General features: G+C 39.0%; 1 protein-coding gene across 5 annotated transcripts; it reads right to left on the bottom strand.

Annotated features, from left to right (window-relative positions):
• Positions 1-2,911: 2,911 nt before the first annotated feature.
• On the bottom strand, positions 2,912-22,425 carry tango2 (transport and golgi organization 2 homolog (Drosophila)). 5 transcript variants are annotated; one of them, XM_085367842.1, is made up of 9 exons: positions 22,377-22,425; positions 20,559-20,681; positions 13,857-13,945; positions 12,033-12,152; positions 11,777-11,894; positions 5,533-5,600; positions 5,195-5,348; positions 4,190-4,294; positions 2,912-3,833 (listed from the first exon to the last, which is right to left on the bottom strand). In XM_085367842.1, exons 2-9 carry the CDS (start codon positions 20,612-20,614, stop codon positions 3,713-3,715), a joined length of 831 nt encoding a protein of 276 aa, XP_085223968.1. In that variant the 5' UTR covers positions 20,615-20,681; positions 22,377-22,425; the 3' UTR covers positions 2,912-3,712. The 5 variants fall into 5 exon arrangements, with proteins under 5 accessions (XP_085223968.1, XP_085223969.1, XP_085223965.1 ...); XM_085367843.1 differs by having other exon boundaries at positions 5,195-5,345; positions 22,333-22,392; XM_085367839.1 differs by having other exon boundaries at positions 22,333-22,392.
• Between the last annotated feature and the right edge of the window lie 918 nt (positions 22,426-23,343).

Raw genomic sequence — 23,343 nt, forward strand, 5'->3', positions numbered from 1 at the left:
CACATCAAAAGTAAAACTTGGAAGCTTTGTGTCTCTGTCATTATTTCTTCTGCCATACAGCTACACCGCTGGAGCATGGTACACAGAAGTCGCTTTAAAAAAATACATTTAGTATAGCTCTTCAGGCATAGAAAACATAACTTTACCTTACATCGAGGACAAACAACAAATTTACAATTCCACTTGCTGTACTCAACCAGGAGGTGAGACAGGGACGGATAGAAGGACATCCGTGGACTTCCTCCAATGAACCAAAGGTTATCTGGGCAGGTTTGTAGTGTTTTTAGTGATTTTCACAGCAGTCTTTCCAAGGCCGTGGACTCTCCCATTCCCTCAAACACTGCAAGCAGAATTCAAACGGCTGTCCATTTACTGCTGTGCACACTTTACAGAGGACATTCAAATCTGATCCATTCTCTCTTATCACAATGGATCTGCATTCGGGACACTACAGGGAGACCTCCCTTATGGGGATGCTGCTGACATATTATAAATTGTTATATCTATATTTAGCCTAATGGTAAGGAGAAATATTACTTTTTTCCACCGTCGAGATCCTTTGAGATCAAAGTGGATCAATAGCTTCACCAAATGAAGCACTATAAAAACTGCACAGGAAAAATATCCCTAACTTCACCTGTGATCACACGGTAGTTTTCTGTTGCAAAGGGAACAAAGAGAAAGACTTCACTGAGTGAAAAAGGATGAAGATACAAGCTGGTGATGATCCAGTGCACCTGGTCTCAGGACGTGAAGAAAAAGCCTGATCACCTTCTCCACAAAAACAAGGTGAGCTTAATGTTATGATTGATTTTAGCTTTTCAAGTTATGTATGTTACTTTCATAATAGTCACAGATTATATTGCAAACGCAGTGATTGCTGTTATGTGTATGATGACCAAAACTCTCTAAAAAACTGTTATTTCTTGCTGGCTTTCAATGGAAGATTATACCCATCCATTCAATTGAATTTGTTTTGAAGTCTTTTTCTGCTTTGATTGAGCTTGAAAGTCAAAAACACCACCAACAAAAAACTTTTAAAACTGCTTTTTGTTTCCTTTTTTCCTTTGAAGAAATCCTGAGCAGGAGGAACCAAACAGCTAAGAGCATCTTGACCACAGTGGGGGAAAAGGTGTGCACTGAGGATGATTTTGAAATATTAACTTTGGTGTCACTGCTAAGGAGTTTTGGACACAGGAGTGTGTTTAAAATGTGTGCATCTTCAGTGGTGTTCAGGGAACCTGACATAATAGTTTTTGACATGTTTCAATATTTTGTGAGGTTCATCTCTGTCCTCTGTTGTGTGTGTAGGATATCTTATGGCTGAAGTCCGGCTGACTGTCGCTGGGAAGCTATTGGTGAACGACTCTGCATCTCTATCTGAATATGGGCTCAAACCCTCGTGCGTGGTGCAGATGGTGGTGAAGGTCCACAGAGGCTGACAGAGACCAGCAATATGATACATCCAAAGGACAAAATGCATCATCTTTGCTAACTGGCACTGAACTGTGTCGTCTTTGATCTTTGGTTTTCTTCTACACTTAAACATACAGCTCAATGAAGCATTAAATGTAAGCGACTGTATAACTTACTTGTTATAATAGTCTTACAGAGTAGGCCTTGAGATGGAGAGGATAGATGCAGCTTCAGTAAAAGACATTTTCAGGGAAAGAACATTTTCCAATTCCTCTTTGGAAATTTGAATATTGTGAAAAATGACTTGAAAAAACATGTTTTTAATAAGGCTTGGAGCTAAATGTGGAAAAATGTTGCTACTAATTCCAGCATCATTCAGTTTACAAACGGCGTCCCATTGAATAACTGGAATCCCCCCTCCCCCATTTTCACATAATGTGAAGCCATCCAGTGGGATGGTTCACATTTTTGAAACTCCTGATATTGCGTGAAATCCCTTTATGCACACTTTGACTACAAGGGGTAGCCGACAAGCATTAAAAAAGGATAATGTTTTTAAAAATGGGAAGAGCAACCAAATTATAACATAACATTAAAGTGAGCATGTGCTACACACCTCCTGCATGAATCAATAAATTCAGATATATTTAATCAGTGATGCAAAATCTTACAAAACATGCTTTGGTTTTGTCGAGTGGACTCTTGCTGCCTTTAGCAGAGAGTGCTAATTCTGGGACTGGTGGATGCTTACAGCACACAGTATATGAAGAAAACTATAAAGATGTTTACATACAGCCTATAAACATGGAGTGATGGTAATACAACCACAAATTTGTTTCACAGCTGAAATTAATCAGATAAAAAAAACCCATTATTTTTTAATGCTGTGCCACTGGTATTCTATTTGTACTTGTCTAGATTTATACTCCTCTACACCTCTTTAGATGCTGTATTGCTTTAAAACATTGATGTGAAGATACCAGTGCCCATTCTGCTGGTTAAAAAAATAAGAAGGTAATCTTTAAATACACCAAATGTTCAGGTACATCCTGAAGGGTGCAATATTCCACACAGGCAGGAGGGGTCACTGTTTGAAAACAGTTGCAGGTCAGCTAAAGTACATACAATGGCATAACACTGCAAACCAGGGATACTGGTTAAATGACCATAGGGAGATTTTAAATGGAAAAAACTAACAAAAGATCAAAATACGTATGTACATATTACTCACAAATCATATCAAGTTTGAACTCTTTTTTTTTTAGGGAACAGAAGTCAAATTAACCATGGGTTCAATCTGGTTACAAAAAGCTTTCTTCACATTAATAAATACATTACTCATACGTCACCTGCATGTGGGTAAATCCTAGAGTCATACAGGAAGCAGCGGAGCCAGCTTCCTAGGCCTATACTGATATGTGTGTGAGCACATGGTTCCTGACAGTTATTTTGTATCCGTAATCATAATGCAACAATCAAAAAGAGAGGTGTTTGGATAAACTGTTATTTATTTTCAGGCTGTTTTTTCAAGATCCAGTGCATTTAACAGTGCATTGAAACATTTGATGCTGTGACGCAAAATTACCTAAACACCAATGAAAGGGTAATCAGAAACTTACAAAGTAGCCAGTAATCCTGGTGATGACTCGTGTGAACTTAAATCTTCTAGAAAAATATATGTGACCCTATGACTTGTCATAGGATGCCATTTTAGCCTGCAGCCTGAAAATAGAGCATAAAATGTAAATCATGGATGGAAGGTTACATCGGACACCAAAAAGCATGTATTCATGCACCGCAGACGAGCTTTTCTACACTTCACCCAGACAAGCTGTATTTAAAACCACTAATGTCAGAACCAGTCATAACGTACTGCATGTAATGTGCCTAACACAGATCATCTCCTGTCTTTTGCCATGTGTGTGAAAGGGCCACAATGTCTAGCGTTCATGACAGAAAATGGCATCACACCAATCTTATATTTACCAAATTACATTCAAGCTATAATTTTTGAGAAGGTTCATGACATGTAGGTAAAATATTTTCCTCTACAAAACTCTAAATGTCCTTTGGCATCTTTACTTTTTTTAAAATTAGCATACATCTTTAAATTAAATCAAAAGTAAGAAATATATGAAACTGATGTTAACGAGGCAGCTAGTGACTAGCTGAATAAAAAAAGTGCTGATGAGTCTTTGCGGTCACATGAGGCTCAGCTGAAGGAGATGGTGAGGAAAAGGTAACGGAAGGAGAGATGATGCAGAAAGGCACAGAGTAGGTTTCCTCCATTGTGTCTTCACTCCTGCAGTTTGAACTGGAAAGAACTGGTGCTCCATTTGGTTGTGTCACAGTCAAGCATGGTGCGCTCTGTGAAGATCACATTCCCTTCTGCATCTATCAGGATAATTGTATTGGTTCTGAATGGATAACAATACAGAGAAGAAAACAATTGTAAATTTAATATCTAATAAGTATGACAGTGGTTATGAAAAGTCACTTTTCAGACACTGTTTGCCGCTGCCCTGCTAAATGATGTTTTGATAGCTTTGGAAAGGACTAACCCTCTGACCTTTTGGCTACAAGAGAGTGTCTGTACCCAATAATCCAGTGTTTCATTGCTGTGGAGGATTGATTACACTGGGGATTTTTTGTGTGTGCCAAGAGTTCACTGTTCTGTGATCTTGCTGTCTAGCACAGCAGTGTCAGTCACCACCAGTGAACACATAAGGAGGTGAGAGAGAAATGATATCTGGTGAGTGAGGAAGGCTCTGACCTTGTTCCATAATGAGGGGAGCGAACACACACGGCTGACAGAGCCTGGATCATGGACTTGCTATAACCATCACCCTGAGTCTCCTGAATTGGATCAGGTGTGTTCCTGTTAAAACAACAACAACAACAAAACAGATAACTTTAGAAAGCGTGTCGGGTTTTAATTGCACATGCATTAATACTTTTTTCATTATTTATTGCTCTTGAAGCAAATCCCATTTCTGAGCGATCCATAAAATCCACCAATACCCTTTAAGTGTATGGGTGTCTGCATGGAAACTTGGGTCAGATTATACCAAATGCAGTGATTCTAGCTGAGTGCTATTGGTGATCGCTCCCTGTAAGTCCCGTTCTAACCACCTTCCATGTGTGACCGATTAATGTGCTGGATCTCCTCACAGCGACCCTTATATCTGAATTTCATTTGAGGGTCTTCAAAGCTGTGCAAGATTATTAAAGTATATTAAACTAAATTAAAAACTAAAACTAGATATGGAAAATATTTTAGTTAACTAAAGCAATAAAAATTAATTTAGTGTCAAATTTGTCAACCACGCTGAGCGGGCTCTAGTACTGACAGGGATGTCTATTGGTCTATTAGACAACACCCTTCACCCTCTTCTTAAATTATGCTTCAATTGATTGCACCTGTTTATCTTATATATCAATCCATCCATCCCCTTCAGCTTATCCGTTTCAGGGTCACCGGGGGACTGGAGCCTATGTCAGGTTGACAGTCTGGCACAGAGCTCAAATGCACTGACATTCACATCTATGGGTAATCTATAGTCAATGAGTAAAAGTGAATGATTCAATTCACTTTTACTCTGATAGTGCAAAATAACAACAACAGTCGCTTCTGTTGTTGGGGTGGGGTGGCTGTAGCTCAGGACATAGAGCAGGTCATGAGCAGAGTATCAGGCTTTTTCAGTGGCATCTCCTACATTCACACAATTTAAAATGCACTGCAGCTGAATGAGATTTAAGTGGGTGTTTGTGAACTTACAGCTCCTCATTATTAAGGACACTGAGCAGCTCTTGCACCAGCCCATCACAAGAGAGCGTCTGGTCGCTGACGACGCTGGTGAAGTGTTGCTTGCCTTTCAGCAGTTTCTTCCATGGAGTATCCAGCAGCGAGTTGCTCAAGCCGTAGATTCCTGCTGAGGGGGAACAAGATAAATACAGACAAATTTAAACATTAGCAAGCTCTGCTAGCGTCTTTCTGGTGTGTTCTTCAATCTGAGAGCAATTTCACTGCGGAAATGTCAGACTGACATGAGCCAGCCATAGGCCAGGAGGAAAGGTATGAAAGGTTTCTACAGCAACCATACTAAAAACACAGACCTGGATTTAGATGGATGGGTTCAGGGCTGCCTCTGTTTCCATAGTAACACACAATGTCTTGTTTAGCTCTAGAGAGGACACAGTAAGATGGGAAATTAGACATTTTATGATAATCAAACGTGTTTATGTCTAATTATGACTGTTGTGTCAGGAGTCAGAAGACTTTGAGGCTATTGAAATAAAGCGAAATAGAGCAAAGAGAAAGTTCAAAGGGGCATTCCTCAGGAAACATGGAAAATGAGCGCTGAGGGTGAAAGAGAATAACAAACTGCACCATATAGCATTTTTTAATGATGCATTTTCTTTGCAGCCCTGGAAAATAGGAATTAAGAAGCCTGTGTTATTGCTGGACGCAATTCAAATGGGAAAGTTAAAATACTATACCACACTAGAACAATTTTGATGTTATCCACAAAGGACAACTGGGTGAAATTAAGGTCTCAAAGTAAAAATTAGTGCTGCAAATACCCTTGACTACCACAAAAGCCATTTAGTTACGGTGTTAGATCTCCTTGCAAAGTCCTCAGTTAGAGGGAATTTATTCAGTCTGCAAAAAATCTATCCGACATCAAGGGCATCTGTCACAGCCTTGGTACAGGAGAGTGAATAATAAATTATGATCGAAGCCTTTGAACCAGTAGTGGAATTCGTTTTTTTGATGTCAGTTTTATGACAGCAATACCAGTGGCATCAGTCAATCTCAAATGTGGTGCAACACTGTTTCAACATCTGACTTGGAAAGTTTCCCAGTTGAGAGCTGGCAAGACAAGGGCACAATATGCTGCTGGGCTTTTACTCTGCAAATACATTTACTAAATAGTTTTAAAAGCCAAAGTACATATTAGACAGCCTTTGGTCTGACCTGTTAGCACCACAAGCTGAGAATATTTGCCATTATTAACAAAGATTTCATGTCACGTTGAGAAAAACAAGTCTATTAATGAATTAGTAAATTGAAAGAACATTATTTTGTAACGGCTTTGATAATCAAATGAGCCTGCTTGGTTTTTCAACAAAAAAACAACAACAAATATTTCAACTGACTACATTTTTCTCAACTTCACTTGCCTGAAAGAAACTATTTCTGATCATTTACAGAATAACCAATTAAAACAGGTCAGTTAAACAATGCTGAAAAATCTCTTAGTTGTAGGTGGTTAGTTATATTTTGCTCTACAGGAACATGAACAATATAATTCACATCCTCATTTCCTCTCTTCATGGACTGCCCAAGATGTTGAGCATTTCCTTCAGATTTAGCACCATGTTGATCTGATTTACATAATCATCCCCTACATCTGGGGTTCTCAGACTGTGGGTTTGTCTCCACTAGTGGGGCTTAGAGCCTGTGCAGGTGGAATGTGGACAACCAGGAGTCCAGCTAAGTCGAATGAATATGACGTCCCAAGGGAAAATAAACAGAAGCTTGCCAATGCTATCAGCCTGACATTTAGGTAATAATTGATTTTAAAAACAAAAACATGCTTGTCGGACATGCCAGCCTCAGTGGAACAGAAGATCCATCAGAACAGGCTTGGTTTTCCAATATTCAAATGTCCATTTTTGATGGGGCTGTGTGCCTGCAAAATCAGATCTTTTTTTTTTAGGCTTTTCAGTTAGCTCAAACAAGTCTGAAAGGAGTAAGGACTCAAAGCTGACTGCTTCAAAAAAGGTGTAAATACTGCGCTTATGTTCCTCCTACATATGAACTGAAATTTTAGTTTATGGTGTTAATTTTCTTATTAAAGTCGATAAAAATGATAAATTCCCCAATAACTTAGTTTGACATGATGATGTGGTGAAAAGCATTGTCTTAAGTCAGGCTGGGTACACAAACATAATGGTGTAAGACAGGGGTGGGTAGCTCCAGGCCTTGAGGGTCGGTGTCCTGCAGGTTTTAGATATCACCTGGGTCAACACACCCGAATTAAATGATTAGTTCATTACCAGGCCTCTGGAGAACTACAAGACATGCTGAGGAGGTAATTTAGCCATTTGAATCAGCTGTGTTGGATCAAGGACACATCTAAAACCTGCAGGACACCGGCCCTCGAGGCCTGGAGTTGCCGACCCCATCCGAATGCTCATCGAGGCGATCGTTGGCTCAAGAGTTGGGAGTTCGTCTTGCAATCGGAAGGTTGCCGGTTCGAGCCCCGGCTCGGACAGTCTCAGTCGTTGTGTCCTTGGGCAAGACACTTCACCTACTGGTGTGGGCCAGAAGGGCCAATGGCATGATATGGCAGCCTCGCTTCTGTCAGTCTGCCCCAGGGCAGCTGTGGCTACAACTGTAGCTTGCCTCCACCAGTGTGTGAATGGGTGGATGGTGTGTAAAGTGGTGATGGTGTGGGGTTGTTGTGGTGTATTGTGGTGTGATGTATGTGCGTCTGGCAGCTGCGGTCAATAAGGATGGCTAAAAACTGATGTATGGACCTGCCGTGTCTCATTCACACCACACGCATATTTCGCTGAAATATTTGTATCTCTTTTAAACCTCAGAACTGAGCATGGTTTCTTAAACCAACAACTATAAACACATCAGCACTGGCCAATATTCACTCAAGGCGAAAGCAGTGACCGCTCATCCAAGCACGCACATGGTAGCCAGTCAATGAGAACCAGATGGCACTGTAACCTGAGAGAGAAGCCTTTATTTGTCTGCTCTGCAAAAATGAAATTGTCTGAACTAGTATTTTGTCTTGGTATTGAGGTCTTCACTCAACAATACCTCAACAGCCTGGCTCTATCTACACACTTTGCGTGTGATATCAAATCAAATTGACCATGGTGGCAGCAGGTGGAGGATTTATGGAGAGAGAGTTCCATTTGTGCGGTTTGAAACTGGCTAAAATGTTGAAAGTCCCATCAGGTGTGCCGTGGGTTTATTTGGGCTGAGATGAGGGAACAGCAGGAGGTCGGGACCATCGGGCAAAGCGAGAACAAAGAGGGAAGAGTCAAAAACAGGCTTTTTCAGATCTCAGTCAGAGAGTTAATCAGTATGCTAGCTGAGAAGTATTCTAATGAAGAGTCCTCTATATTGAGGCTGCAGAGCATCACCAGCTGTAGTGTAGTTGGCTGAGATGGTTGAGTGAGCTTTCAAGAAATTCAGGTAATTTTTGAGGGAAAAAAATAATCATAGCAGACAGAAACTTTGGGATTTATCAGCAAATCATTGAATAGGACGTGTTCCTACATCTCGCCTAGTCACCATCAGTGATTCCAACTTTGGCTTTGGCAATATGTTTCTGTAAAAATGCAAGGAACTATTTCTAGTCAGTCTGATGGCACCATGTTGATTGAAAAGAGATACATGACAGATGTAGTTCTTAGTAAAACATTCATATACTGTATGGAAACATGGAACTTCAAATATTTATATTATACCAGTGATGTATTGTAATTCAGACCTCCCATCTGATAGAAAAAGGCTGTGCATACAACCATGCAAACAATCAGAGAGCAAAAATTAACATCATTTAAAATGTTGAGAGTTCATCCGCCCCTGATACTGTGGAATGTGCGTATCTGCTGCCCCGCTGTGTTTCTTTTTGAGCCCGAACAAGTTTCTGCCAAGAATTACAACACAGGGTTTGAGGCAATAAGATCGAACCACTTTCTAAAGTTGTTTTTTTTTTTTTTTTTTTTAAACAGCCAAACTGAAAGTGCATATTAGGGAGGCATTTCTTTGCGGGCAAACATCAGAGCACATATTTAATAAAATGGATAATCTCTGGGCATTGACTTTAAAGCAAGAGCGACTTAAAGTGGGATCAAAAACCAGAGCTATAGACAAGTCAGATGAAGTGTTGGATATGGAGCCTCGAGAGCATCAAGCTGAGAATATCTGAGTCAGATCAAAATTTAAATATATATGGCATTAGCTTCACGACTGTGAGGCCCAGTAGACATTTCTTTAAATACAAGGCTGCCACAGACCAAATTATTCATGCACAATCCAATCCAACATGATTAAAGAATATTCCTGGTGAGACTTCTCCATTAATAAGCAGCAATAAATAAATTATCAAATAGTTTGTATGTTAAGTGTACAGTTTTGCTCTCATGTATCTGTAAAGAGTGATGAGACTTACACAAAGAAGGTGGCACATCTTGACCCCACTGCCACCAGTCGCCACATCGTAAATCACGCCTGTGCTTACAGATGAAACCAAAAGCCTCTAATTGTCATGTAAAGCTACTGTCAATCCACCAGCAGTTATTGATTCGGAAAGAAACCAAACGCCTTATTTCCTCAGGGCAGCTGGGCACATTGCAGTGGATAACAAACAGGCTGGTAATGATGGTGCTTACTAAAAAAGATTGTGCATATGTAACTGCTGCCCCTGGTTTTAACAGGGACATCTGCATATTCTGAGCTGATCAAAAATAGCAGCTAAGCCACCTAGATAATGTCATACGGTTGCCCCTAGGTTAAAAAAAGAAAAAGGAAAAAAAGCTTTCAAAGGCTCAGATGATACCGACACTTCTGAAAATAAAACTCCAAGTAGCTGACTTTTTGTACAGGTATACACAAGTATATACACAGACCTTTAAGAATACATGTTTGTTTGGAATCTCACATGTGCGTATTTCACTCGGTTCAGTGGTATGCTGAACTCTTGTGGCTTTCTTCACAGTTTGAGGTGCAAAGTCTGCTGAGATTGGGAAATCTAGTCTCTCAGATGCAAAATACTTTAAAAAAATGATGTGAAAATTATTAGCGTGAGAAGCAAAAAAGGTCTAGCTAACTATATTTAAAGTGAACCAGAGTTGCAGTATACTTTAAAGCTCAGCAGCCAAACAGCACGATAGGAGTCCCACAGTAACTCATATGATGCTTTCACAGAATGTAGCCTAATATATTGATGGTACTGAGACACAGTGAATCTCAGTATAGTGCAAACAATCTAAAATACATCACTTTGTGCATTGTCGTGCCAATGTGTGCTACTATTATTATGCCATTTTAAAAATGAATACACCACGATCACAAATGTAGGAGTGACATTGGTTTCTGCATGTGGTAAATATATATTGATCAAAAACGTTGATATTTGGCAGAACTGTATTCATAATTCATATAAAATATTGCCCTATAAATAAGCTTAGCTTTGAATGAGCCACTACATTACAGAGATATGTTTAAGTCTTTCAGTTGTATTGCTGAAACTTGCAATACCAAAGCCACAGAAGATGTTTCCAACCTACAATACTGTTTCAAAAAGTAGCACCTTATCCATTATATTGGAGTTGGTAGAAATTATTAGGTGGCAAAGAAAATAATATGAAAAACAAAATATTTCTCTATCCTGAAAGCTCTTTTGGGGATAACAAACTACTTCAGGCTATGTTAAGAGGAGGAAAAGTCCACTTTTTCTTCTCCAACAGAGATACAACTTTTAACCTCTGAACTCTCCTTTCCCCCGCTTTCCTTTGGGCAGGTGCAGTCATAATGTTATCAGCAGGAGAGCTGGCTGTACTCCCGTCAGGAGCGGTTTCTCTACCATCAGCAGCACAGCATCAAGCGTCAACACTTTATAGCAAACTTTTTATGTTACACATTTTTGTAATTTCAGGTAATATTGCCTTTACATCAGCTACACTATGCTCCAGCTCCCTAAGACAACAGTATGGCTTCACTATATTGCAGCTCTCTACATGGGCCGACAACCTGACAGCTATCCGAGTGTGCACTGAGCCCATTTTCTTTCTTTTCTATGCTTATCATCAAATTCAGTCAAGTCAGGCTTGTGAAGCACATGGGAGGGGAAAAAGCCTTCGTTATTTTTTATGCTGTCTAGAGTTTCTTTGTTTATAGCCCTGAAATATGAACAGGTGTTCCTTTGGAATTTTAATGCTGGCTCGTTCGCAGCTCAGTGTCTTTTCAGTTCTGCCTGGCTGGCACTCCAAAGATGAAGATGTTGCTTTTGTGGTTTTCTTTCCGTGGTAAGGCCAAAATTCAGAGGAACAAAGTTAAAGCCCAGTAAAAAAAAAAAAAAAAAAAAAAAAAAAAAGAGACTCCTTTACTGTTTAGATTGTGAGAAGACACACATTATACAGCCTAGTGTGGCTATTTTGCATATTTCTTCTCACTCTGGAAAATATTTCATCTTATGAAATGCAACAGTGGATAGCGTCTGTTTTTAAATGTTAGTGTAAACATCCACATGATGGATATACTTATTTGAATCAGCTTTATCAGTGCATAGAAAATATGCAGATGGATTTCACAACACGTTTTACTCACTTGAACTCAGCTGTGATGAGGTTAAACCCATTGTACAGGTGGCCTTCTGACGACACCTTCTTCAGGTAGGAGTAGCTGTCCTGATCCTTGTCCATTAAATAGTGAGACACTAGAAATCCTGCAAATTAGCAAACGTAATAAGAAATGTATGTAATGTATGTGTACTACTTATTCCTTAGAATCAGTTATATTATCACATGGATTCTAGACACTGAGGCTGTAAAGGGGCACTTGGGACATTTTCATGGCTGATTACCTCGTCCTTGTGCATCAGGGTTAGGACGTCCCTCCATGTAGTTGGTGATGGCAGCCAGCTTGCCCCTCTTGCTGATCCCCAGCCATGACCCCCCTTCCTTCCCTAGCTCCAAGTCCAGGCCTGATAAACACAGAGTTACAATGTATTTTTAAAAAGAGAGGGGCATCAGACCTCACATGAAAAGAGTATGACTCGATTTTAACGGATAATAACAGAGATTCTTCAGTATACCCTGCTTCTTTTGCATGCCAGTTTTCCTTAACAAGAACAAATGATGGGTAACGAATGATTAACTCAAGAAAGAACTAGGTCATTTGTCACTAATCATATGGCAAACAGACTTTTTAATTATTCACTGCAGCTAAGTGCTAGTTTGAGAAAAAAACACATAAATTCATGCAATATGCAAAAGATGTGAAAGGGAAAGAATTCTACAGTTAGAAAAATGTTAATAAATAATAAAAAGAGAAAAAAGAATAAATAATTAGTAATGGAAATTTGAAGTTTCTCTGATATTAGTAGCAAATATATATTACATATTATTTTTGAAATGGTCTTATTATGCTTTTACCTATTTGACATCATGCTGTTTGCACAAATGTTAAAAATGTGGATATTAAAAGTAGACAAAGTTTCAAAACGTCAGTGTGTGTGTGTGGTCATAGTTCTATATGCAGTGGATATCCCAAATATGACCATTTTAGGCACACAGCTCTGGCTGTGAACACAGGAGCCCCGCCCCCCAACTGTGCAAAACCTTCTGTTTGGAAGAAACTGCCAATCAAAAGAAATTAGGTTTGAAGGGAGAGCAGTCTCAAAGGGAGAGCGGCTTAAATAGCTTGTTTCATATAGTAGATAGACTGAGTGGCAGTAAGAAATCTAGTCCACATTAAGATGCACAAATAGAAAATATTTTTTTCTGTGTCACTGACATCACAATCAGAGGAAGTATAAAACTTATATAACCTTCAAGATGTTGTCCAATTGGAATGAAATCTCATAAGAGTGATGGCAGGAATTATTTTAGTCCATCAGTAAATGAATGTTTTCTTTCTACATCCCTCTCCTCCAGTTGACACAAAGAATGTCAGGCCCTGCAAATTTGCAGCACTTCCTGGTGATCAATAAAGACAGGTCCACTTATACAGTCAGTGACCTCGAGAGCCAAATGGTCTAATTCCTCTGAGGGTGGATGGAAAGCTAGCTAAATTCCACTGGGACCAATAGCTTACTTCCCTTCTCGCCATGCTACGTCTCCTTCAGGGCCCTACTGCTACCCACCCACCACACTCACGCCCCGTTCATCCCCCAGCCCTGCAGATAAGACAGAGCCATTTATTCCTGTCACATTGCATAAAAACAGCCATCAATTAAGAACCCACTAGTCGAGTTCTGACCCCTCTATTACAAAGGGGAGAGGAGACTGGCGAACAACGAGGATATGGCACCATTTCTTCCCTCAGCAGAAAAACAGAAGACTGATTTTTTCTGATTAGCCATAATGTGTATTGAACATCAGTCAATTAAATGTAGTTTGCTGTGGGTGGGGATGTTCTGCGATGGATTTTTGAGGTGAAGGAAAGGGATTTTTCCTTGATTAATGAAAGCTCTTTATTCTTACAGATAAAGTTTGTTAAGCAGTACTAAAAAGCCAACCAACCTTGCATATATTAATCAAAATAAGCAATTAAATTCTAACAGACACGTTTACACAAAACATACAAGAAAGTTTTTCACTAATTTGTGTTAGCTTTAGCTTTAGAAATTACTGCTGTTTAGTGAAAAGCTTGACTGGTGGTCTCAAGTGTATATGTACAGGCTTACCACTGAGAATCTCATTGCTGGCCCCCCAGAAGTCTGCAGCTTTGGATGGCCTGTTGTAGAACTCATCTCTGTTTGCAGCCAAAATTAGCCTGAGAACATAACAGGTTAAAACTTGTAAAGGGGGCTCAGCCCCCAATCATAATGCCATGCATACAATGCCTTTACAATACAATTACAACATTGCATTACAATGTTAAAAAGCAATTCATTTAGTTGGATGACCTGTTGTAGTGCCTAAGAACCACCCTGCCACTCCATACACCTGGACAAGATGCAAACTAGAAATAGAGCTGTTTTCTCACCTAACCTCATTACCTGCCTATTTGCTCACCTGGTTCTTCGTGCTCCTATACAGTCTCTCTATCATCTCTCTGTCCAACCTCCTGGACTGACAATCGCACACAAATGCATGGTATTCAACATAACATAACATAACATAACATAACATAACATTATCCTAAGGGCTGGGAATCCACATTTGATATCAATATATATCAATATATGCTTATTTATGTGAAATCATCATCAGTGAATGTAGGCAAACCAATCGACACTGGCTTTGTATATCTTTTGTTGACTCTAATCACATGTCCACTACACTTTTTGCTCACTTTTTGATCTTTCTTCTTGCTGTTTTCATTAAGCTTTCTCCCTCTCTCGCCTATGGGACATTTATTTAAAAAAAAAGAAAAGAAAAAAAAAAGAATATTTCTATCATATGGTGAGTCTAATTCATTTGATCTTAACATGAAGGTAAGAACATATGCTACTATTATCCACTAGAGACTTATATAATTACAGTACATATATACATACAGCATCTGTAATGATGAAAACAGTAAGCGTTTGTGGTTTATGGCCAGAAGGTCAGTGTAAAAAATAAGCTCCCAGACTGTTACAGTGCAACTTTCACATTTTCAGTATAATAAAGTCCTCAGATACAACCAGAAGCACTCACGTTAAGCATCTCATTTTCTAAATTGATTGAGCAGGAGCCAGAGGAGAGAATATAAAGGGTCAAGGCTGCAAAGAGAAGGTGTTTCTTTGAAGATGACCAAAGTAAAGAGGATCAAAAGGAATGTAACTGAAAAAAGCAAAAGGCAATAGAGTCAGGAGCTCAAGTTTGGAGAATTTATCCATATACAGCAGGCTTTTGGATATGATTGAGTCCCTCCATATAAAACAGGTTTATTTAATGAAGACGTGCAAAAATGAATTGTAACCTTCTTGCAGTGGTTGGATTTGAGTCACAGGGGTCTCATCCTGGAATGAGGCCCAGGATAGGAAAAGCAAGCCCAAAGAAACTCCATAGGTCCGTCCTCCTGTGGGCCCATCAACCACAGGAGGAGACATAGGATTTTAGTGTCTTGTGTGGATTGGACACTGGTCTCTGGTTACATTGATGGCCCTGCAACCTGAACTCGTATAAGCAGTAGTAAATGGATGGATTGATGGACGGATGAACAGTTACAGATCCCTGTAGTACGTGGGATGGGGTTGAAGTATGGTGTTTCATTACTATTTCCCAACTAGAGCAGCTAGTCATGTGAAATTTTGCAAGAAAATCAATTTTACACCAGCTCCAAGTTTCACAATCTGAAGCCAAATTCTTGAGCAACAAGCAACAAATTCCCATCCACTCTTATGTATTTTGAGACCATGTAACTCGTGGGAGGAAATCACTGATGTTTTTTATGAAATGACTCCAATGCCTTTGGCTTTGTGGTTTTATTCATTTTTAGAAACAACTGAAAACACTTTGAATCTTAAAAAACAAACAAAGAAACTAGAATACAATACATATTATTGTATTGTAAATATTTAGAATGAAGAGCTCAAAGATTCTGAACATTTGAAATAGACCAGGTTGAATTTTGGAGAAATATGCATGAGCATCTCTAAGTACTGACACAGCCACATAAATGAGAGTTTATGACTATTAAACTCTGTAACTATCAAATAGCTTGAATCAAGTGTTGGATAACCCCACTGCTGTTAGGAGCTACCTAAAGCGGAGAAAAAGCAGGCTATTAAGGGGTTAAAACAATTTGAAATAGTATTTTACAAGTAAATCATCTTATCTCAATCTCATTTTGCAAAGCTGGCTGTGTCTGCCACATGCACGTAACCTCTGCAGGTGTTTTATTCCATTTTAAATTTGTTTTTTATTGTCGAAGCAAGGCTACGAGACAAACATTTACTGCTGCAAACAAGAGCGAATAGCCTGAACAAGAGTGTGATCTGATTTCCAATAAATCCCCTTCAATGGGACTCTTAAGTCTGACACAGACTGTCTGTCAGTTAAGCGCTGCACTAAACTTTGACCTACAGTTTATTATTATTCGGAGTGAATCAGATTGTAATGACGCCATTATGCTCACAACCATTAACAGCAAAACACTGTATTGTGACCTGTATCTAATGCAACACCTGTTCTAACATGTGCCTTTATTCACGGGTCACTTTTTGTCATTTTTGTAGTGGGCTAGTATGTCCTCACTTAGCAGTTAAGACCCAACAATCACACAGCTTCACACAGCCCATCTTTCCTACTCAGATATTATGAAAAACAGTAAACATTGACTCTGTTCCTTGATGAAAAAGGTAACCTCTCTATTTCATGCAATTTGCGTAATAAAATAATCTGCACTATAGCAGCAAATTAATAACATAAACAAATAAAAAGCATCTGTCTTATTTTTAAGTACATATGGGGAGTGGCTTCGTATTGTGAAAAGATGCATTGAAAATACAGATAAAGCATTTCAATACATCTTAATGCCAAACTATGTAGAATTATCTATGGCACAGAATATTATTAAAATGATTCAAAAAATCTCTGGAGAAATCTCTGTATACAGCAGCAGGGCTTTGCTGTGAAAGAGCTTGCCTATCTGTAGTCACCTATCAAAAACTTTTGGGGCAGTATGAAATGAAATATAAAAAAATGTTATGTTTTTACAAGCAATTTTTCACTCAGATGTCTAGCCTGCTTATAGAAATCGTTTAATAGCATCTCCACGGTTAGAAAACCTGTAACTAAGTACTACTCTATTGTTTCATATGATTGAAGAGGGTAAGTAATAGGAGGTGCTGCTAACTACACCACTCCAATTGTCTAACTGTTCTTCAGAAACTGTGAGCGCCTCTATAAATGTGGACGTTTTAACTGTTTGTTGGTCTGGAGCATTCAGATATGTGTTAATACAATGCCGCAATGTTACCAAGAGTTGGGGAGCTGCAAAGTCACCCCAACGTCAGACGATGCAATGCTTAAAGAAACTGCAGAAAACCCAAGTGCTACCACTCAGAGTATGGGTGTCTGAAAAGGTTTCCAGGAGAAAGCCTCTTCCTCCTAAATCCCAAGGCTTCTGAAACAATGTCCTTCAGATAAACAAGACTACAGTGTAGATGTCTGGCCATTGTCACCTTTAAAAAACAAACCAAAAAACCCCTCCATCTAACATCCAACAAGACAATGATCTCAAGCACAGCAGCAAATCTTCAACAGAATGGCTGAAAAAGAAAAGAATCAATGTGCTGAAATGGTCCAGACCTGTATGTAGCAGGTCCTTAAGAGAGTTGTGCATAAGCGAATGCCCACAAATCTCAAAGAACTAAAGCAATATTGTAAAGAAAAGTTGGCCACAATTCCTTCACAATGATGTGAGAGACTGATAAAAGTCATACAGAAAACTATGACTTTAAGTTATAGCTGCTAAAGGTGGTTCTACAAGCTACTGAATCACCAGGTGCATTTAGACTGAGTTCCATGACAACATTTCTTCTTCATGACTGTATATATATGTGCCCCCCAAACATGCACAATTTAAATCTCAGTGTGTGGTGGGAGCAAGGGGGATGGGGCTGTTAGTCTGAGTATGTTTGCTTGATAATATAATCCCTTTTATATCGAGTTGCTTGGATATATATTTGTATGTCATATTTACTATTGCATCTGCCTCCCCAGAGACAGCAGATGGAAATGAGCTAGTAGCTAAATCTGTTATAAAGCATCACTCCTCCTAAGAGATGAATGCTTTTGTTCATGGTCTCTGACAGTCAAATAAATAAATAACTAAACTAAATTAAGGACAGATGTAAACATTCCCTGTCCCAACTTTTTTGGAAAGTATTGCTTGTTGCTGGCACTGACTTTAAAAAAATGCCATACATTAAAAAAAGGTTTGGTTTTATTTAGTTTTTGTGCCATTTCCAATAAATATAGGGTTTAAACTGCTTGTAAACCACTGCATTTCATTCAATATTTTTAAATATTTCAAGCAATTTTATAACTTCATCTTTAGATGTATTGAGGTAAAGACTGCTGTCATATGATTACAAATCATTAAAAGCCACAGAGGTCAGTGAAATGCATCAGAACCTGCAAATGTATGTTTTTATTCCTAAGCTTCTAATGGTCTTCCTATTATTCCTTCAACACAGGAGCTTGCATCTTGTTAAAAGCAAACAAATAAGGCCAAATGACATAACAGGGGTCGACCTCTGTGTATCAAAGGCTAATGACAGCCCGTTCCCATGGTGCTTTATGAGCCACCACTGCTCCTGAAAACAAAGCTAACACTAATGATGCTACACAGGAAGAGAGCATCTGCTTTTGCATCCTGAGGGGCAAATCCCATGCAACTTGCTCGGATCACAGCGTGAGTCAGCCAGCCATGTAGGAGGCACAGTGGTAAGGAAAGAGCTATCAAAGCTCATTGACACTCAACTTTGATTTCTTTCTATTCAACAAACACAGTGACTTATGTATCCAAACACATGTGGCTCCCATGGGATAATTTCCTGAGCCTTTGATAAATTTACACCAAGGAATGTTAATGTTAACCTCATGGTGGGTCTAGAAAGATAAAGGAATCACCAAAGTCACTAGACTTTCATTATCATCCTCTGGAGATAACAAAAGTCACCAAAAGCATGGACATCTTCAATTGTTGTCGAGACATTTAAGGTTGTGTCAGAGTGATGACCTAACAGGCATGCTGCCATCGTATATAGTGACCTTATCCCAAGAGGATCAATTATTTTATTTGCTGTTCAGTTACAGTGTCAACATGCTTACATCATGAATACATGCTTAGGGGTGGCTCCAGCTCAGGAGGTGGGACAGGTAATTTACTGATCAGAGGGTTGGTGGTTTTCTAAGCACTTAGAAATAGAAGAAAGTGCTTATATGAATGTGGGGTGAATGAGACATGTTGTATTCTTCTTTTAGTGCTCAAATAGAGTACAGAAGTGCTATATAAGAACCAATCTATTTATCATATACTATAATTTACTTGCAAAGAGCCATGAGCAACATGAGATAAAGAACTATTACAAAAGCTCTATGAAGGGCTGCCATTATGCTGTTTGTTTAGTACATCAGCATCATCTTTTGGTTAAAGGGATTGTAAGTGGCACTTTTATATTATGTTTAAATGACTAACCTTAATGAGAAGTGATACAATATATCCAGGTCAAAATCATATTGCAATGCTATTTGGTGGACTGCTGCAGTGCTTTTGTTCTGAGCAGCTGGTGAAGAAAAACACAGTGGAGACTAGAAATTGCGTTTCTGAATACAGAGATCTCAGCATGAGGGTAATCAGCGAGTCATTTGTGTGGAATATTAACCCATTTAACTCCCGCAGATCCATTCCTGTCATTTTGTGCTGTGAGCGCTATAATAATTGCACTTAATGAAACTTTAATTCTGCCTTCAATCCAATTTTATCTTAGCATGCTGCATATTCCTTTTGATTTACACATTCACCTGAGAAAAAGAAACTGCTTCTGCAGCCAGTACAGTCTATAAATAGCAGACATGATGCTGCATTAGGACACAGTGCGTTTCACCTTTCCCCAGGTTCAGGTCTGAGTCAGTACTCATAACACACCTCTGCTGTGATCTCCTTAGGTGAGGTCAGACTCCCAGAGGGAAGGACAAAGATGGACAATGGCCTGGCAGAGAGCTTGCTCTCAAGCTCTGGGGGATTATAATAAGCTGGGGCTCCACATACCATCAGGCTGTAACTCACACTGACTGCTTGTACTACACCGATCTGTGCTGTTCACTAAAAGAAGTTAGCATTTACTGCTGGGTAGGGCACACGGAGGTTGCACAAAGAGTCAGTGCTTTCATAAAATTGGTAGAGAGGCTGTTTCTAACTTTCCTAGCTGCAGGGAGTATCCGGCTTTGTGAGGGAATCACAGCAAAGATGTGAAAAAACATTGCAAGAGTTTGGTAGCTGCATGTTAACTATGAATTTTGAGAAATATGCTCTAAGTAAAATATTAAAACTGGCCCAAACAGTTACATAATAAATCTGCATGAGAACATAAATGTTCTATAGAGGTTTTATCACCTCGCCCCCTAAAACATAGCGCATAGAGATGGCAATAACATTAACATAACCACAATGTTTCTCCACTTGCTGCTACACACTTGATTTACGAGGTTAGGAGAGTAATATTGCACTTAGAGTCTCTGCTGGAGTGTCCTTAGGCAAGATACTAAAATCTCTGCTCAGAGTGTGCAGTTCTGTGGCTGACAATGCCTCGAGAGGGTTTGCTGATACCTGTTTTTTGTGCTTACCTTGTTTTTGCTTTATTACCTACAGTCATATGAGACAGCTCTATTGTTTATCAAGAACTTGCTTCAAGTCCTTGTATATTTAATGCATGACTTAACTGCCTTACCTGTAGGCATTTTTGGATGCAGGCCGGGGGTCAAACTTGAAGAAAATTATACACATGGATGTGCTGGGGATTGATGGCAGGGCTTTCACTTGGTTCACATCTGCCTCTAAATCTCAGCCATACCTGACAAAGAAAAGAATATAGGAGTTATTCTGAATACCCTTTAAAGAAAACAAACAATCTAATTCCCACACCTTGCGATATCACAGCAAAAACAAAAACGACTAATGAAAGAAAAAAAAAAACTCCTTGTGTACTTTAACTCCTATTTCTCTTGATTTCCCTTGAAGTGTTTCAAAATCTTGACTGATAAATTGTGGTAAATTTAATTAACCAGACTAGATTTGGAAAGGCACCTGCCTATATAAAGTCTCATGCCTGATGATGCACATCAAAGCAAAAACCAGGGTAAGTCAGAATTCCTGCAGTGATCAGAAACAGTGCAGCATTGCAAAGCATGCTAAGCATTTTGCTGCAGGGAAAATTCCAAAGAACAGAATGGCCTTTATATTTCTTAAATGAAAGCAGTTTGGAATAAACAGGACTCTTGAAACTTTTGAACTAGCAGGCCATCCAATCAACCAAAAGAGCAGGGACTTTAGTAGAAGTGACCCAGTGGTCGTTCTTACTGAAATTCTGTGTGGAGATGAGAGAACCTTCAGAAGGACGCTCATCACTGCAGTACTCCAATGATATCGGGTTTATGGCCCATATGGCAGGCAGAAGGAGGTTCCTCATATCAGACTATGAGAAAAAAGATTTCTAACCTGAGCAAACCAAGTCCTCTCATCGCCTGAAAGCGACAAGAGTGAGTGACCAGAAAATAGACAATATAGACTACTGCAGTTGGCAAAGACGTTCAACCTGCCAAGGGGATCCCCACCCAGACTCATGATTTATTCCACCGACAGTTTGTAAATTAAATACAAACATCTATGTATAAGCCTGGAAATATATCCCAGGTGACACACCTCTAATAAAACAAGGTTAATGTGATATTCACGTTTTCTTAATTAACATATTTTCTACGTTTTTATTTCGTCATTTTGAGGCGAATAAAGTTCTGAAAACTTTCTGAATACATTGTTTCCAGACTTAGAACACAGCACCCAAAAGTTTTTTTTCTGTCTGCGTTCACTCAGCACCTAGTTTATATGCGGAAGAAAAACGGTTTCCCTTTATAGAACAAGCTAATCACATTTTATTACAGTCTTTGCAGTATATTGTGTGGTCATGTCCTGCACCACATTCAGAAGGACTGGGATACAAGTCATTCAGCTACAGTATCCTAACTGTAATGAGTGCAAAGGTAGCAATTGAGTAGAGTCGTAAACTTAGCCATATGTCACAATGGCATTTAATGACTCGCTAGTCCGACCCCAATAATCAGCTGGTATTATGAAGCTAGAGGGTTGTGACAACTTGTCACAGTTGACATCAACTACACATTTTGAATGATACGAGGACACGAGCGACTAGCATTGTCGCAGGACATTAATATTTGATAGACAGCAACGAACTAGCTGAGTAGCATATCCACAGACAAAATATTAGTCGAGTAATATGGTTAGTTGAACGATTAGTTCCAGGATAACTTCACCTACACATAACTAGCTAACGTTAGCTTAGTAATAGTTAACAGTATAACGAGGACACCGACCCAGCAAACTTTAGCTACCTACCCAAACTTAGCTGTGTGCGAAACAATATACTACAAATGATATCTGGCTTATCGGTTTTCTACACTGCTGTTGTGTCGCCTAGTTGTACTCACCACCCCTCAACACTCGGTGTTGACAGCTAAAAGGAAGTACTCACAAAGAGTGACCTCGATTTGAGTCTTCAGTCGTTTCATAAGGCTAAAAATCCGACGTGACCGGTTATTATCTGTGACGTGACCTTAACCCCGCCCGCCTCTGCATTTTACATACGTAAAACAAGCGCATATGCTCAGTATTCCAGTATGATTGGTCATTTTACAAAACACGAACAGCCAAGCTCGCAGTAAACGGAAGCAATGAGGTTTCCGGTTTAGTTAACATTATTTTCAAAATAAAAGCATTAGTGTCAGAAGTGTGTTTTTATGTTACAATTCTTTAAGGAAAAACGGCTTGGCAAACAGGGTTTATTTTATTAACATGATTATGCCTCACAATACAATATAACTGAAAACTATATTGTCATTTGTTTTAACACATAGACTGTAGTACAGGGTAGCATTTTTCCAAATAAGGAACACTTTTAATTTGAAAAATATTCTGTAGACGTCATTTTTGTATTCCCGCGGGATTGACGATGTAGTATTGACATCAATCATGTCATATCAATAGACAGGAGAAGCCTACAGAGAAATGCAAGATGAAACTGATAAAATAAAATGGAATAAATTAAATTAAATTAAAAATTGATATAGAGTTTTATGAATTTTAATGGAAGGTTTACCAAAATAGTATTTTTTTTAAATTCACTGACAGAAAAACTTAAACGTAATAACAGGAATAAATTCACTGAAAGTAACAAGTCTTTTTATGAATAATCGAATAAGGTTAATTTTCCTCCAATAGTAGTTTGAATGGGGCGGAGACACTCGCTGTGACCGACAGCATCCAGCACTGTTGTGGATGAGCGGGATAAAGGCTGCTCTGCCTTTCATACACTAGAATACAACTTCGCTGTCTCTAATTAACGTATTTATTAGCCGCTTCGAGTGCATCCAATAACTTCAAAGCCCATTAGGTTAGGTTTACTGTTTGTTATTATTTTTTATTTTTTCCCGCTGCATGTG

Source organism: Diplotaxodon limnothrissa, linkage group LG12 (assembly GCF_057381915.1).
Source record: "Diplotaxodon limnothrissa isolate DT_005_m linkage group LG12, D_limnothrissa_male_GT1.1, whole genome shotgun sequence".
Classification (NCBI taxonomy): Eukaryota; Metazoa; Chordata; class Actinopteri; order Cichliformes; family Cichlidae; genus Diplotaxodon; species Diplotaxodon limnothrissa.

Coding starts and splice junctions, on each gene's coding strand:
- tango2 (XM_085367842.1), bottom strand. CDS start 20,614: ATGTGTATAATTTTCTTCAAGTTTGACCCCCGGCCTGCATCCAAAAAT. Junction 5,349..5,532: donor ACCCATCCATCTAAATCCAG/GTCTGTGTTTTT, acceptor GTTCCCCCTCAG/CAGGAATCTACGGCTTGAGC. Junction 3,834..4,189: donor TCCCCTCATTATGGAACAAG/GTCAGAGCCTTC, acceptor TTATCCATTCAG/AACCAATACAATTATCCTGA.